The sequence below is a fragment of the Lissotriton helveticus genome, chromosome 8 (genome assembly GCF_964261635.1).
Source record: "Lissotriton helveticus chromosome 8, aLisHel1.1, whole genome shotgun sequence".
In the NCBI taxonomy this organism is placed as follows: domain Eukaryota; kingdom Metazoa; phylum Chordata; class Amphibia; order Caudata; family Salamandridae; genus Lissotriton; species Lissotriton helveticus.
In genome coordinates this window covers 838,030,668-838,049,040 of record NC_136069.1, presented here as the reverse complement: position 1 = coordinate 838,049,040, position 18,373 = coordinate 838,030,668, and the positions used below count along the sequence as shown (strand labels likewise).

At 45.1% G+C, this 18,373-nt stretch overlaps 1 protein-coding gene across 3 annotated transcripts in view; it reads right to left on the bottom strand.

Annotated features, from left to right (window-relative positions):
- The window catches only part of RPS6KA3 (ribosomal protein S6 kinase A3), a 698,725-nt gene that overhangs the window by 465,713 nt on the left and 214,639 nt on the right, over positions 1–18,373 (bottom strand). For all 3 annotated transcript variants that reach the window (XM_078657643.1, XM_078657644.1, XM_078657645.1), the window contains one exon: positions 12,660–12,740. In XM_078657643.1, the coding sequence (XP_078513769.1) occupies positions 12,660–12,740 (81 nt within the window). The remainder of the gene's footprint in view (positions 1–12,659; positions 12,741–18,373) is intronic.

The following is an 18,373-nucleotide window of genomic DNA, read 5'->3' as shown; positions in this document are numbered from 1 at the left end:
GTATGTCAAAGTATTATAATGATTTAATGATGCATTCTAATGGAGCTGTATCACAAGCTGGAATTAGTTAAGTGTTGTGGATAAGACAGGCATTTGTGAAGTATAGAGAAAAACTTGTGAAGATCCCGTGGAGAGCACCACACTTGGAACCTCTTCCATTTAGCATGGATCTCCTGGATGTGGAGTATGTTTGGATAGCCCCCACACACATACTAGTGAAATGTTGAAGTGCAGACTTTCAAGTGAAGTGAGGCTTGGTCCTGGTGCAGGAATTGCCCTTCTCCTGTGGAAAGAAAGTCTGAGTGGTTGCAGAGAGTAATTTGTGATTTGGAAGACCGGTGTAGTAGATACATGTAAGAGTATTGTCGTAGTGAAGCCAGGGCTACTAGGGTGATTCTGCTTTGTTCTCTTGATCTTGCTGAAAACGGGGCTGGAAGGCCCTCTATCCATACCAACCCACTGAAAAATGTCCCAGGTTGAAGGTGTCTTCTTGCAATGAACGTGCATAATATACAGGCTATCCTGTTTTTTTTAGATTTACACCTATAATAACTGATAAAACCCCACCAAAAGGAAAATCGCCCTTACCAGTGTAAATATATAAACACTGAAAAAACACCTTTATAACCACAAACTAAATACCAATAAAAGAAAGGGAAAGGTGAGTAAAAGTTATTTTTATTTCTTCCTGAAGGGGCCAATACAATGTAACTTTGTTATACAAGGCAGCAGCAAGAAAGACTGGGCTAACAATCTGCCTGAGTTGTGTTATTTAGGGATGTCACTAAAATATTGTTTTTTCTTCCTGTTACTTTTTTCAGTTTTGTGGTCTTTGGCCTAAAGACGAGGGCTTAGAAGCAGGTTTTAGTTCTTATATAATAATTTTATATAGTTTAGATAATCAGGCAAAATCCAAATCATATTAGATATTTTGGCTATGTTTGGTTCTTTCACTGACGGGTTCATAAGAATCATTCCCAATATATACCATCACATTTACTCACTGACAGAGCATGGGTGAAACCCTTTCATACATCAGCCCCCTTTTCTACTGAGTCAGTATTAATAGTAGGTGACTTGCCAGACACCCCAGGCTTTAAACATTTAATGCAGGGTGTAATGACCGGTATATGTAAAAAGAGTGCGGTCACCAAGCATCTGGAATAGTGGTGTCTCACTGAGGTACTGTACACAAGTTCTGGATCCCTTCCGTAAAAAGGTGATTTTCTCAGGACTTTGAAAAGTACTGCCTCAGTTTTGACAACTTCAATAGTTGGGGGCACATGCGCCCAGTTCATATGTTGCAGAATCTGTCCCGAAAATCGCAATCTTCAGGTGCGCTAGTATTGGCATGGAAAGCTATGTCAGAGGCCAGAGTTAGCAAATTGTGTACTGGATGTTTTGGTGTTGTCTGTCTCAAGTGGCAATGTTGAAAGGGCCTTTTCACAGATAAAACTTTACATGGGAAGGAAGGAGTGAGTGCACATGACCAAAGACTCATTAAAGAAGTATTGAATGGTATACTACAATAAGGTTGAATGGTAACATTTTATTTGGACCTCATATACAGTGTACGCACACTATCTATAGCCATGCACCATCAGTGCAGAAAGCAGGCAATATTAAAAGCTTAAGATTCCATAAACACCGGAAAACACTTTGTTTTGATTGGCCCGAAATGTGTAACCACCGATGATAACCACTGTTTTAAGGTATTGAAAACACTGAAAAAAACCACCAGAATTTACCAAAAATAGAAACTGAAAACAGGAAAGCCTAATTATACAGAGCCAGTGTCTGTTTTCCCCAGCCCTGGAGACTTTCTGCATTAGGAGTTTACCTTCTATTGGTGACAGTCCCAGACCATCTTGTGATCTGGCAAGTGCTCAGCAGAGGGAACATGTCTGTCTATGTAGAACAGGAAGGTAGTAGTGCTGGATATCCTCCCCTATGCTAAAATGTTTTTAATCGGAGGAAGAAAACTGTCGAGTCCCGGGTAGGTCACTCCTAGTTCCAGTAAACTGTGGTGGAAAGGGTTGCCGTCAGCCACCTACAGAGCTCTAGTAAACTCCTGAGAGAATGCTTCCATGTAAGTTTTGATAGCCATAATTAACTGTGGTGCTGGTCCACTTAAGGGTAGACTCACTCTGATATTGCTGATCTGTTGCTATCAATGTTGCACATGCTTCAAAACTGGTGTTAGCTGCCCAGTATCTTCCCTGAATGCTGATGCCAGTGGGGGTCAATCAGTTTCTGGACAAAGCACGTGCATGGTTGTCAAAAGAATAAGCAGGATACAAGAGGAAATGAGTATTATTATAGACTGGTACAAACAGACCGTGCAGTTTGTTCTCCTTTGGGAGTCTTCCATTGTGGATCTTCGTTGACATATGATTCTTGAATGGGAAGGTACAGGTAATGTGTGTTCAATATCACACCAGGGAACAGTAATAGAGTGGTTGGAGTTAGAGGATTTGCCTTGATTGAAGACCTAGTCTGTTGAACAGGTACAGTTGTGGTGGACAGATTAGCTGTGTTGTGACAATTTGTTTGTGGGCCTATGGGTGAGATATTTTGTGAAAATCCTAGGGGTGTATAAGAGCCAAAAAAGGAGGGCCTTGTCCTCAGTGTTGATTTGCCATCATGAAGTGATACCTCGGATGGGTGGGAATAAAGAAATGTGCATTCTGCAGAGCAGGAGCACCCTCACTCTCCCACACACTGCATTATTCTAAAGGATTATTCTTTCTGGAATTTGTTTAATAGACGTCTAGGATTGGTCACTAATCAAGTTTTCCTTCTAACCAGGAAAATATGGAATAGAAACTTTGTCTCAAACTCTTCTGCGCCATCTAACAGTGTAGAGAGGATTTTCTGTGAGCACTCCTTGAGGTGCTGTTTTTTTGTTTTGTTTTTTCTTTTACACAACTAGCTCCAACGGAGGTGGTTCTTGGAAAATTGAAGCGTTGAAGAGCATGTGTGTATTGAATTAACTCGGAAGTCGTGATGATATTCTTCCACTTTTAAAGATAACACAATTTTCTCCTCCACATGGCCTTGTGAGGTGGTGTTGGCCAGTCGCTGTTGAAAGCCATGCTTGTTTGGTTCAGCTATCTCCTTGCTTGAGGGCTAGAACTACAGTATGATAATTACAATTGTCATGCCATATTTGCCCATCAGTACTGCTCCAAAAGTGGCTAGTGCGTTTGCTGCTTTGAGTGGTCACAGGCATCAAGTTGACTCTTTCAATGCTTCTCCCATCCAAGTCTGAAGGGGCAGTGGTTCCTACATTGGTTTAATGCAGCTGCCAAAACACCACTCTGGCATTATTTATCCACTGAGGCATAGAGAAGTCCTATTGGGCTCTTTTTTACTTCTTGGGAAACTTAAGAAGAAATGGCAGAACACTTGCCAAAGTCTGCATCATGTGCTTTCCTTCCTGCTATATATGTTAGAGTTTTGGGTTAGCTGTTACTAACCAGTGAGGTTGCTCCTTAAACTAGAGGTAATACAAACTTGTTTGAACCGTTTATTCTGGTATACATGTTGCTCATAATCATTAGCAATGATAAGAAGTCTGTTCAGTACTGCATTGTTGGCTTTTCTTGTGGTTGTTAATCATAAGTTTAATAGTTGTGGATCCAATGCAGCACTGCTAGGACCACTGATCATCTTCAACATGAAGGCATTAGTAAAATTAGTATTTCTTCCTTCCTTGTCCTTCACAGAGTCTCAAATTACCTTGGAAATCCACATCCTGATAATCGTTTTTTCACTGGTGGGGAAGACCGGCAAGGAGATGACTCCACATGTCTGTGTCCATCTTCCTGTATCCTTTGAATTTGCATGTTGGGAATTCTTGTTAGGAGTTTGGCATCATCTCTGAATGTGTACTGAGGGTGAAGTGAAGGTGAAGCACATCCCTGGATCCTTGGTAGAAAAGGTACTGTTCTGAAGGTTTGGCCAACAGATGCCAAAATCCACTGGACCCACTGTCTGCAGACATTCCACTGTCTGCAGACATTCAATCAGCTTGGTAGCTTGCACACCTGGCCAGCATCAAATTAACCAGATGCACTGACACCCTATTTACTCTGCAGTTTTTCAATTAAGGGTGTGTGTGTGTGGGGGGGGGGGGGACGACTCTCCGTGACACTCTTGATGTCTACTATTCGTGAGCACACTTCACTAGTGGGAGGACATTGAAAAAAAATAGATAAATAAAAGTTGTGACGCACCTGTACACACAGTTTAGTTTGTGACAGTCACAGTGAGCCGCGTTCCTTGGCAATGCTCGTGTTTGGGTAACAAATTCTTCTGCACCTCCTTCTGGATAGTAAGTGACAGGCTCCTCATTACTACTTTTGTGCTGTTCTTTGGCCTGCACAATAGCAATTCGATGATGTGCACAACTAATCTGTGTTCTCTAACAATTCAATGAACTGGGTGTACACATTCTCCAGTGATGGCTATTTTGGTCACATTCTCAGTGACAGAAAAATCCACATTGTTTGTGCATATTTTTGCAGGCCATTCATTCCCTCTTTATAGCGATGAGGGACCAATATAAAAAACAATCTAGAATCTGGCTGTATTTAGGCTCAGTAAATCTAATACAAGAATAATAAAATAGCAATGCAACGCTATATGGTTACTCAAACCGCATTTTATATCCCATCCAACCAAATCAGATGTTGATTTAGTTCACTGGAAGGAAAGTATCAAAGTCTTTTTGGATGCCATCAAAGGTCATGACTTTTAATGAGAAGCAAATAGGCATTTTTGTTGCACTGTCTTGATCCTGGAAGTAGATACATTTGCCACAGAAGTCAGACACTGGGAAGGGTGATGTTATCGATGCCTATGTGTCTTACATTAAAATGCATGACATTTGTTTTGAATCATGCAAAGGTCATAATGGAAAGGCATGAATTCTACAGGTGACATCTATTACTTGGTGAACCTGTAGACACTTCTGTTAGAGGATGCAGGGCATTCACCTCAATTTGAAAAAACAAGAATTGAGCATACATTTATAAGAGAACAGATGGTGAAAAAGAAACAGAAGCGAAATTCAAGAAACCACCTACACCATTTATTACTTCGGACACAGCAAATGTCCACTCAATCATCGTGTGCTATCTAACCACAAAGAGGTGAAAAGGAAGATTAACAGTTTTAATGCAAGGAAGTCTAAAAGTTTAGAAGACGTTACTTACCTTTGGTAACAATCTTTCTGATGGATACTCTATCCAACCTCAGATTACTCACCTTTAGAATTTTGCTCTGGTGCCAGACTGGATTTTAGAGGTTTTCACAGCAATGCTTCCGTGAGCCTCTAGGTGGCGGCATGCAGCTCTGCGTTTAAATTGCTCCACCCCAGAAAGTGACAGAGAAGAGGTGCATATAAGCACCACCTCTGCGAGCAGACATCAGTTTCTAACTAGACTCCTTCCATACCCTTGGATGAAGAGCATGAATAACTGGATGTAGCAGTGTGCCGATCTCCAATTTGTGACTTTTTCAGATGATAAAAAGGAGGCCACTCATCAGAAGTGGGAGGGAGGTGAGGACTCTGTAGATAGACTGCAGAAAGAGAAAAAGCGCCACTGAATGCAAGTAATTTATTCTTCCAACAGATTCCTCACCTTAGAATAGATACCAAAGAAGTACCTACCACAGGTGGAAGAAGAGTCTGTGGAGAGGGCTGAAACCAAAAAGTCTTGCAGGACAGAATGGATGAAATTCCCATACCGATGGACCTGGCTGTCATGGTTGTAACACTTTGTGAATGTGTGTACTAACATACACTTCGCAGTCTGATAGACGTCAAGAATAGGTACTCTGCATGCCAAATGCAGTGCAGCAACCATGCAATTGTGGAAACAGCCTTCGGTTCTAGCAAGGCTGCTTCTTGGCCTATGCATAGTATATCTTAAAGCAGATGATATAACACACCAAGTCTTTTTCTGCACTACCTAGCCTTTCTTTGCCCATAAAAAGCTGATCGTACATCAGCTGGTCTTTGGTGCGATCTATGTTAAAGCTTAAGGCTCTTTTACGGTCCAGCCAATAAAGTCTTAGCTCTCTTTAAAGGGGCCAGGTGGGGCAAAGAATGTTGGAAAAGCAATTGACTGCCCAATGGGCCGTCCCAACATGAAAAGGAGTCACAACTTTTAGCAGAAAGGTCACCCTAGTCCTCAACGCCAATTTGTCTTGCAAAAAAAGATGGTTTAGGGGTGCTGCAGCGAGAAAGCCGGAGTTTCCTCATGCAACAACCTGAAGTGATCACAATGAGGAAGACTGTTTTGTGAGTTACACGGCGCAACAATCAACAGTGGATTGGCTTGAAGGGGGTCCACATATGGAATGGCAGGCTCCTACTGATGCATCAAACAGTTAGGGAGGGCACGTGTGTCAAACCCTTTATAAACCTCATCACGACAGGTAATTTCAATTCGGAAAGTTGATCTGGAAAACACAACATGGCCAAAATGGCTTACAAATAATCCTAATAGTGCCCACTGCAAAGCCTTGCTGGGCCAAAGACAAAAGCAATTAACCATATGACAGTTTGGCGTGTAAGGGGTTTGTTTGCGGACTCCAAAACAGGCCACTAATTTGCCCCAGTGCCTGGAGTAAATGGACTCTGTAAAGTGACGACTGGCCAAAAGTATAATAGTCACAACTCAGGAAAAAGTCCAATGCTGTCAACTGCTGCCACTCCATCTGATTACATGGGGATGTTGAGTGTGCAGGTTTTGGTGCTGAACCCGGCCCTGCTGCTACAATAGAAAATCTTCCCTACGTGGAGGCCTGATTGACCTTCAGGGCATGAAAATCTGTCCTCCAAAGTGCAACACTCTCTTGGCAGAGTCCTGAGTCACTAGGATGACTTGAGCCTGGCCGTACCTGAACTTAGGCCAGGAGAGGCAGAAAGGCATACAGGAGTCCTGTGCTCCATTCTAACTAAAATGCGTCCCCTACAGACAGCGTTCTTTGGAACTCCTACAATCAAAAGTTGACACCGCGTGCTAGACTGTGGCGAAAATGTCCAGCCAGGGTTCACCACACTGTCGGAAGATGCCCTACACCATCTCCAAGTGCAACCATCATTTGTTACCTGTAAAGTGCAACCGGCTGAGCTCATAAACTGTTTTTTAAAGATTCTGCCAGGTGGTTGATGAAGTAGATGTCCTGATGCTCCAACCAACGGCAGAGGACAGCATCTTTTTGCAGAGGACCCAGGACCCTACTCCGCCCTGCTTGTTGTAATACCACATGGTGGTGGTGTTGTCCATGAGAACCTGAACCAGCCTTAGCTTGATGGACAATAGGTAGGCCTTAAACTCCAAGGTGTTCAGGTTGCACTGTCCCCAAGAGGGATACGGGTCTTAGGTTTGATGAACACACTAGTCGACCTCGGGGAAACTTGGAAACCCACCTCCTGTATTGCAAAAGTCTTCGGAGTCCTCAGGAGCTTCAGAGTTGCAAACAGGTCAGATGAGTCTTTGGTACAGCTTAGCAGGGGAGTAACTCCTAAACTCCAAGGGAGATTCTTCATTCGTACAGCGTCGTGCAGATCGTCGAAGTACTTGATTTCTGTAACAGAGTTTAGTCCAGGTAATATCTGAAGTCCTGTAGCCAGGGGTTCCTACTTTAAACCCAAGGAAAGGGTGGGAAAACTCTGGGGACCCACCTATGGGAGGGTCAGGACAGAGGGGTGGCTACACCCATATCCTTTGTCCAGTTTCGCACCAGAGCAGGGGCTGATAGCCCCTGCAACCGGTTTGAGCTGGAATATGCACAGGGACACCAAATGTGCCCCCAGTCCAGACATCACAGCACTCTTGGAGTGCACCTATCCAGCCCCAATACACTAAAGCCTGTCTGGGAGATGGATACACCTCCCTGTGACAGGAAACCTATTGTCCAGCCTCCCTGCCAGACTTTCGACCAGCAGCAGGAGGGCAGACGCGTGTATGTGGCTGGGAGCATCCATCTTGTGATGCCCGGGTCGAGAAAGCTGGTACCGGGTGTACCGGTGTGGTCATATTTTTCCCTCTAAGAGGGTGGAATCATACCTCCTCCGCCAGTTACTGGCGCAGAGGTATGATTCCAAGATGTTTGACACCAAACACAACAGGTTTCCATGCTGCCGTTTTAAAGTTAGCATTTACCGCGACGTAATAATGCACTTAAAGAGTATATGGTTGGCTACATCACAAACAACCCCAGAATAGAGGCTCCGAAGGCTGCAGAGGGGCTCTGCTCATGCAGGTGCGCACACTCACATAAAACCCAGCACCCTGCCTTTAGGATTGATAAGGCCTCTTGACGTCTCTCAGCAGGGGTCCAGGCGGCCTCCACACGGTGCAGGGTGGCTGTGGCAGTCTGCAGTACCCCAGGGCCCACCACGCGGGCCTACAGCAGCCGTCCCACCCGCCTGCAGTGACGCCTGTGCCAGGCCGTGTCAGGGGGGGGCGGAGCAGGACTGACCTCCGCGTAGCACTTCTATGCCCCCCTACCTTCTGCCGTCATCCAGGCCGCCTCCCAGGGCCGCCGAGGCAGCGCGGCACCCAGGCTGCCCTTGGCCGGGTCCCGCTTCGTCAATCCAGCACGCATGGTGTGGCGCACCTCCTGATCAGCGCAGTACGCCGGTGGGTGCGTGAGCGGCCCGGTCCGAATCCGTCCCAGCAGTTACGGAAAACGGGGCCCGAGTGGCCTCGCAGGGGCAGTCTCGGGCCTTCTCCACGTCCGGCGCACAGCGGTCCGGGCGTGTCCTCTACGCAAGGTCCCGGCTTTTCACATGGGGACAGACCTCAGGATCCGCGGGTTCGGCAGCTCGACAATCCCGGCCTCCAGGGTCACCAGAGCTACACCGATTCTTCAGGGGGCTCTGCGGAGTCGGGGTCCCCCCCTCCAGTCAGCACCCTGCCCCTCAGAGGCGTCCTACAGGATCTTTCCTTCCCGGCGGCACCGGAGCTCTAGCAGACTCCGTCCGCCATCATGGCCAGCTAGCCACGCCCCCCAATACTGACTCAAATAGTTACTATACGACTCCATAGCACTCTCTACTCACTGTAATACTCAATATCAACTACTCGCTACTACTCACTGTAATAAATAGCATCTAATGTATAGCACTTACTGTAATACTATACTACACACTCTGCTACACTCTTTACTACTCAACATTACTCACTCATAAATAGTCACTATACTACTCACTCTACTACTAAAAATAGCAATACACTTTGCATATGTAAAGGTGTGGCTGTGCATGTAAATGTGTGTGGCTCTAGGACTCTACTACTCACTCTCTCACTATATAATACTTACTCGCTCTCTAATACTCTCTTTACTAATAACTCTCTCCTACTCACTATCAACTACTCCCTCTACTACTCTACTACTTACTCTGAGTGTGGGTGCTAATGCAATAGGTCTCGCATATGCAAGCGATTAAGCTATTAGCAATGTAAATGACAATGCCATTTACATATGATATAAAAATAATAAATAAAAAAATAATGAACAATAGCTCTACCTATAATAATGCAGAGACCATTGCATTGTAAATGCTCGTTTAATGGTAGTTTTATAGTCATGCCTTGCTTTAGCTATGGCAGCCTTATCCTTAGGGCTGTGATTATGGGCAAGTCACAAGCACTGGTTGGCTGTCCTGCGTGCTCTGTCGAACCGGCATTCTCTGTCAAACCAGCCAGCCTGGATAGGTTTGATGTTTTTCACAGGAACGGTTAAAAAAAATCCTGAAAAATTTTAATTTTCAAAAGTCTCACTGCTGCCAGTTAGTGGTCAATAATTAACAAATGACAAGAGAATCAGGCCGATATTAGCCATTACAGAGGTCATCAAAAGAGTGGTGATATTAACAGCCTGCCTGCCACCCAAGCCCATTGTTCTTAGGGGTTAGGTCGGTTGCACCTTTGCGTGTAAATGGTAGGAAGCTATCCAGCAGACAATGTGCTACTTTGTTAGAGTTGTGACCACTAAACCCACTTTCCACCGTGCCCCCCACATCCACGTACTCAGCCATACCCTTAGAAATAAAGATAGTCAGACAGTTCCTTGGCCCGGCTTACAAACGTAGGCACTTGTACATTAGGGTTAAGACTTTGGGCACAATACAGCTCATTTACATTTTTAAACACAGTTCGGATAAGGTTGAAGTACCACTAATGCTCAGTAAACGCCTAGCAGGTCGGCTCTACTCATTCATTGGCACCCTAACCCACGCACACCAGAATGGCTCAATTCCTACTCTAAATGAGTCTTAATACACGTCATCTGTTCAGGGTGATGCAGATTCAAAACCCTCCATCCACCCCAGACATTCACACCTCTGCGGTGATCCTCTCCCTTGACACACAAAGCTTTTGACATGGTCCACTGGCCCTACCTTATGCCCACCATGAGAAAAATGAACCTATGTGGGAGGTGGATACAGTGGGTAATGCTTCTGTATGCTGGCACGCGTTCTAAAGTGCACACAGTGCACCAGATTTCCGACCAGATAGATGTAGGAAGGGGTAACAGACAGGGATGTGCCATGTCATACATATTATTTGCTCTTGGTCTGGAGCCTTTTGCAGCCCTTTGCTGCCCTAATTTGCGATGTGTGTTGAGACATCCCGCTGAAGAAGCAAGAGCATAGTTTCTCGCTATACGCAGACCTGCTACCGTTCCATGATACAAACACAGGAGTACCCGGGGGATACTAATGCTTACTGACCTCTGAGCAGTGTAGGAACTGGCTGCGAACTGGAGCACGACCTGCACTTTCCCTGTGCACCCACTCTGTAAACAGCCCCATGAATGGTGGCCGAATAAGGTATTTCATGGGAGCAGAGAATGTTTAAATATTAAGACTTAAAAGTGTATCAGAAAGAAAAGGAAGTTTGTGACAGTAACCAAGGGGCAGCACTACAGTCACCGTGAAATTCTTGCGCACACTGCACTGCCCCCTAATGGCAAGAGTTGAACTGATAAAAATGTGTTGTTGCCCAGAGTTTATTTCTTCGCGACACTACCAACATGAGTACCCAAGTCCTGGTTTAGAGGCACGGCCATGCTGCAGAGTAAACTGATCTGGGATGAGGGACGCCAGAGAACCCTGCTTAGTCTCCTGCAGAAACCCATGGAGGGAGGGGATTTGAGAGTACGGGACCTTGAATTGTATTATGCTGTTGAGCACTTACAATGGGTTGCCTAGTGGCTTTATGATGACTTAAGAGCCGGGTTGGGCCCCCTTAGGGAGGCACAGAATGAGGGACCTCTCTTGGAACTGTCTCTGGGTGGACAGATGGCTGCGGTGGAAAGCCCAAAATTGCTGGCAGTAGCATTTTGAGTCTGGAATAGGATAGTTAAGAAAACAATAGGTCTGTATATGGGGCACTAACTGGTGCAACACATGCCACATGGAAGACTGGACTAGCAGAACCCCCCGAAACAACGCCCTACAGACACTTGTAACCTTCAAGGTGGGACACAAACTAACCTCATGGCTCTACGAAGCTCTGCTCTCTATGCTCATGACACCCATGGATCAAACTAGAAACACCTGGGAGGAAGCCCTAGACAAACGCCTGACCGTAAGAAAGGAGCATCTCGTTAAGCGTACACCAGGCGGGGATCTAAGAACCCATGACGCAAATAAACACACTACTTAACGATCTCCACACTACAAACACCTGACCCCACACAAACAGAATGGCATAGCAGGTACAACAGATAAAGGTGTCCAAGATGAAGGAGAGAAGATGCCAATTTCTTGCACCTGGTATGGAACTGCCCGACAAGAGCTGATTTTTTAGAGTAAGATCACTCTAAACCTAGAGCACATAACAGAATGCACACACATAGGAAAATTACCAAGGTGTATGTGGGTACTAATCCCACAACCTAAAAAGCAGACACTAGATTCATAGACCTGGAGCTCATCATGGCCAAGAGGGCAATTGTGATGCACTGGAAAATGCCAGAGGATCCCACATAGCAGGTGGGGGGGTTGGACTGGATAAAATAGACAATTGCTAAAGAATCCGCTCTGCAACATGAGGAGAGCAGGAAATTGCCAGGTACACATTAGTTGAGGATTGGGCGCACCTACCTACTAGACACACTCAGTGGGAGGGCAGAGGATGCAGAGACCCGGTTAATCTGATGTGAATGCTGCACTTTGATAGTAACATACACCAAATATACATGTGGGTAATGATGCACGCCAAATACGAAGAAAAGCTACATAGCGGAGGAAGGGGAGAGTAAGCACATAGTACAAACACTAATTGAATGCTGAATGGCATTGTTCAGTGTTATAAGTTTGCTTTAAAATGGTTATCATAACTACTGGATACCACAATATGCATAAAATGACCTGTACAGGAATGTATAATTAACAGGCTGGGCCCACCTGCCTAATGTATAAGAACCAATGACAAATGTGTAATCGTTATGTTGGTCTTAAGAAAACAGGTCAACAGCTGTATAACTGGAAAAAGTTATTAACATCAATAAAAAATACTTTTAGGAAGGCAAAAATGCTACACATAAATATATCATTTTTGTTACATCATTCTGAAACAATATTTACTGTACATATCTTTTGGTAGTTTAGTTTCAAAGAACACACTCACCGTAATGCAATTTGACAATAAAGGGATGATTGACTTCCACCAGTATATCACGCTCCATTTTTGTTCTAACTCGATCACGAACTGTGAAAAATAAATAATTAAAACCACACTAGCAAAACAATTATACTTTTCATATTTAGCTTTCCTACTCAAATTAAGTGAATAAGTGTTTAGTCGGTACTGCAGAAAGCTCCATTATGAGAAAAACAAAGCAACCACTGCCTGCAACATATAGCAAACCTCCAGTGAACGGACTGCCAGGACTATTTGATGGCCACTGTGCAACAGGAAGTATATTATAGCAGTGGCAAGTCCTGCTAGGAAAAGGCAATGCAGTCCGGCATGCTCTAGAGGAGACTTGTCAAAATGTGCATTAGCAGCCTCATAATTTACCTATGAAATACCAGCTGTAGATACTGGTTGCTCTGCGTGTGTGTAGAATAATAATTTGTACCATTAGTGAAGGAACACTTAAATAAATTACTCTACGAGTACACAAAAAGACATTTTAACTAACAAGTTACTTCGGTAAGAATAGATCTGTAAGAGACATATTACTTATGGATTCCTCACCTTAGAATTACCCCAGGCGTCAGACAGGATCCGGAGAATTTTTCTTCAGCAGTACCGGGGCGTGTCAGTAGGTGGAGTCGGTCGACTCCACATTCGTCGCTGGTGTTGGAATCGCCGAGATGACATCACGGTATCTACATAGACGCCGCCCCTGCATGCTGACATCAGTTCTTTACACGACATTCTACGCCAGAAGCGCAGAGCCATGCAAGTCACTGACCACTGGTGCACAAAAACTAGGGCCCTGAAAGGGAGTCCCTTACCCTAGAAGTCAGTCCGCAGAACGGGGAGGATGGGTGGCAGTGAGGAATCCATACTAATATATGTCTCTTACAGATAGATCGTTTCTGAAGGTAAGTAACTTGTTCATCTGAAAGAGACTATTAATTAAGGATTTCTCACCTTAGAATAGATACCCCAGCAACACTAACCCCGGAGATGGGTCAGCAAACTAAGTTCACACCAGATAGCCCTGGAGAACTGAACGGCCAAAGAAGACGTCTCTCCGGAATTGGCGGTCCAGGCAGTAATGTTTGGTGAACGTGTGCAATGAAGCCCACGTTGCTGCCTGGCAGATGTCATGAAGATGGACTCCACGTACCAAAACAGTAGTGGCTGCTGTCTCCCTAGTGGAATGGGGGCGCAGCCCCAATAGAGGTTCCTTCTTTGCCAAGGAATAACAGATTTTGATGCAAAGAACGACCCATCGAGAGACAGGCAGCTTTTGCATGTCCCGACCTTTCTTGGAGCCCACATAGAGCTGGTCATCCACTCGGAATTGCTTTGTGAAATCCAGATAGAAGGAAAGAGCACGTTTTGGATCCAGACAGTGGAGCCTCTCCTCTTCTTTAGAAAGTTGAGGGGCGGGATGGAAGTGGGCAAAGTGATGGTTTGTCCAACACGGAAAGAGGTAACCACTTTGGAAAGGATAGAGGGCCTAGTGCGAAGGACAACTTTGTCTGGATGAACAGCCAGGAAATGTTTGAAAGAAAGAGCCCGAAGCTCACTCACTCAGAGAGCAGAGGTGATGGCAACCAAAAGGCAGTTTTAAGAGTCAAAAGTCTGAGAGGACAGTTATGCAGTAGCTCGAAAGGAGTGCACATAAGGTAGGTCAGAACCAGGTTCCAGTCCCACTGGGGCATTACAAAAGGATTACAATAGGCGACTTGAAAAGGGAAGGCTGATCAGGAAGCCGAAGATGAGCCAAAATGGCTGAAAGATAGCCTTATAAAGTGCCCAGAGCAGAGCTCTGCTGAGCCAAAGAAAGAATGAAAAGGAGAACATCTGAAAGGGTGCAGAAAGAAGATCCACAGCCTTTGCTGCACAACATGCCACACATTTGTTCCATCTACAGGCGAATACCATTTTGGTGGAGGGACGCCTGGCTGCCAAGATAACTATCCAGACTTCAGGAGGAAGGTCGAAAGCTGTCAACGGTCGCTGCTCAATCTCCATGCAAGGAGGTGGAGGCTGGACAGGTTTGGCTGGAGGACAGCCCCCTGCTGCTGCGACTGAAGATCCTCCCGAAGGGGCAGGCTGATAAGAGGATCGATGGCCATGTGCAGAAGCTAGGGATAGCAGACTTAAAGTGAAATAAAGCTCGATGTATTTATGAATTTTATGCAGGTGATACAAATGGTCAACTTTTGATTTGTTTCTGGGGGGGGGGGTTATGTTAGTAGTAATATGGGTATGATCTGAACATAAGTGAATTACTTTGGAAACAGGGTTCTCCAATGGCTTGTGTGTGCTTGCCTCCTGATAAGAAGTCTCAGGGCCAAAGATTCCATCTGCAGCCCCATAACTCCTCTGCTGGAAGTTCTGACCTGCCAAGTGGTGCCAATTCCACTTCTGGGAACTTGGAGGCAGCCGCTGCTGCACAGAAGCCAGAAAATCCATGCACCAACCTCTTCGCCCGTTTATTCTGATGCAGCACGGCCGTGCAACTGAAAATACAATGCATTGCCGTGGCATGGCCAAAGAATCAACAGCGCCTTTTGTGCGGATGAAAGACTGCTGCTGCCCGAGTCCCGAGGCACCCATTCCTACTCAAACACAGGCCCTGCTGTGCAGCTGAAGAAATCGATGTATCACCTGCTTCATGGCTGTGAAATGGACACATCGCCTGTTCCACTGCCACATTGACCGAGCGCGTCCGGATTTTCGATGCATCACAACTGTGTGCCAAATTCTTCATCCAAGTAGCCCAGCTGTGAGGAACCGAAGCAGCGTGCGAGGAAACCAACGCATCACCTTCCTTGAGCTGCAGTAAGGAATCAACGCATCACCTTCCCTGGCAGTAAGGAATCGACTCACTTTGCTTTTCCAGCACCTCATTTCCCCTGCGACTGTTTTAGTCTTTGGTTTTGACGCATCCCAGATACTTTGTGATAAGTGACGCATCCATAGTTTTCTATGGACTGGACTATTTTGAACCTTTCAAAAATGATATCTTTAATGGAGTACGTTGGACTTTTGTCATTTTTGGTCTTATTTTATTCCGATAAGTATAATGTTACTTACCCAGTAAGCATCTGTTCTTCTCATGTAGAGCTGTAGATTCACATGCTTTGCGTACTCCTGCCATCTAGTGTTGGGTCCGGATGTTTGCACTTTGTTTTTCTTTTAAGAAGTCTTTCCAGTCATGAGGTAGGTGACTCCTCCTTTCGGTGATAGTGCACATGGGCTTCGACTCCATTGTTAGATTGATTTCCCGTGGAGGGTGAGAATGGAGTTAGTAAGAGTATAATTGAAATGTCCTTGCATGTGTATATAAAGTAAGAGAACTGCAACAGGTATAGGAACCCGGGGAGGCGGGTGGGCACATGTGAATCTACAGCTCTACATGCCAAGAACAGATGATTACTGGGTAAGTAACATTTTCCATTCGAGGCATGTGAGCTGTAGATCACATGCTTTGCATAGACTATACAGTAGTATTCTACCAAAGCGGTGGCTAACCTGTAGCTGTTGCAGTTGTCTGAAAGAGTGTTCCACGTACTGCCTGGCCTACATTAGCTTGTTGTCTTGCTAACATCTACAAAATCGTGCTTGGTGAATGTGTGCAGTGTAGGCCATGTTGCAGCTTTACAAATGTCCGCTATGGGGATGTTTCCTAAGAAAGCCATAGTAGCCCCTAGTGTGCGGGTGGAATGCACTCTAGGGGGTATTGGCAATGTCCTCTTTGCTTTTGCATAGCACGTTTGAATACATTTATCTATCCACAGAGTAATACCAGACTTAGAAATAGGATCGCCTTTGTGTGGTGGAGTAAAAGCCACAAAGGGCTGTTTAGTTTCACGAAAGGGTTTTGTTCTTTCTATGCACTACAATAAAGCTCGTTTAACATCTAATGCGTGTAGAGCTCATTCTGCCACTGAATCTGGTTGAGGAAAGAACACAGGCAACTCAAAAGATTGATAGAAGTGAAAGGCAGATACCACCTTGGGTAGGAATTTGGGGTTAGTGCGAAGAACCATTTTGTTTTGGTGGACTTGACACAATGTTTCCTTTATGGTTAGTGCCTGAAGCTCATTCACTCTCCTCAGTGATGTAATAGCAATGAGGAAGGCAACTTTTCAAGTGAGAAATTGCAGTTCACATTTGTGCAATGGCTCGAAGGGTGGACCCATTAGTCTGTTAAGATTCCACACAAGAGCAGGTTGAAGTCTTGGTGCAATAACTCTTGAGTCCTTCCATAAAAGCCTTGATAACGGGTACTCTGAAAAGGGACAGATGCTGTCTATTTTGAAGGTATGCAGCTATTGCAGCAAGATGTAAGCATATAGATGTGTGAACTAATCCAGACTGCTGTAAGTATAGTAAATAATAAATTATATTTTGAATAGAAGCATGTAGCGGATTGATAGGTTTGTTATTACAATATAAAACAAACCGCTTCCATTTAGCTGCGTAGCAAGCCCTTTTAGTAGGCCTTCTGGCCTTTTTAATGCTATTCATACTGTCTGGTGGAAGGTTCAGATAGCCAAACTATGATTTCAGGTGCCAGATCGCTAGGTTGAGATCTTTGGGATGTGGATATCTTATCTCTCCATAGCTCTGAGTGAGGAGACTGGGTGTGAGATGTAGTTTTTGTTGAGGAACTACTGAGAGCTCCAACAGGGTAGTGAACCAAGGTTGACAGCCCCATGTGAGAGCTACTAGGATCAGTGTGAGGGATGTTTGTCTGAGCTTCTGAACCACTAGTGGAATGAGTGGGAGAGGCGGAAAAGCGAAGGCAAATATCCCTGACCAGTTCATCCAAAGTGCATTGCCTTTGAACAATGGGTGTGGATACCTGGAGGCAAAGTTTGGTCAGTTTGCATTATGGCGAGTTGTGAATAGAACTCTCTGTGGAAACCCCCACATTTGAAAGAATGGGAGGAAAACTTGAGGGTGAAGTTCCCACTCGTAAATCTGTTGTTTCTGCCTGCTGAGAAGATCTGAGATTGGATTGTTTACTCCTGGCACGTGACCAGCCAGGAGATTCATTTTTTGATGTATGGCCCACCTCCAAATGGCTTGTGCAAGGCTTGACAGCTTGAGAGAGTGTGTCCACCATGTATCTGTATAGAATACTTGGCTGTCATGTTGTAAGTGTTTATCAGGACAGTTTTGCCTGCAAGGTGAGTCTGAAAGGCTTTGAGCGCTAGAAATACTGCTAGCAGCTCCAGATCTATATGAAGTTACTTTTGCTTTTGACTCCACAAACCTTGAATTGTGCGAGTCTGGAGATGAGCTCCCTAACCAGTGAGTGGTGCGTCTGCGGTTAGCACTGTCTGTGCAACTGGGTTGATGAAGGGCCGCCCTTTGGATAGGTTTTGTGGATTCCACCACAGCAGACAGCAATGATTGATACATTGTCTTGCATGGTGGAACTATCATGATGCAAGATGCCGCCATTCCCAGTAGCTGCAAATATACTCAAGCTGGTAATGACCGATTGGGCCGAAACTGAAATTAGAGCCTGAATATTGCAGATTCTGGCTGCACTGGGACAGGCTAGAGATATTTGAGTATTGAGAGTGGCTCTAAAGTATGTTGCATGTTTAAGGGTTGAGATGGGACTTAAACACATTTACTGTGAATCAGAGATCGTGCAGTAACTGTACTGTTATTTGAGTGTGCTGGTGACACTTTGG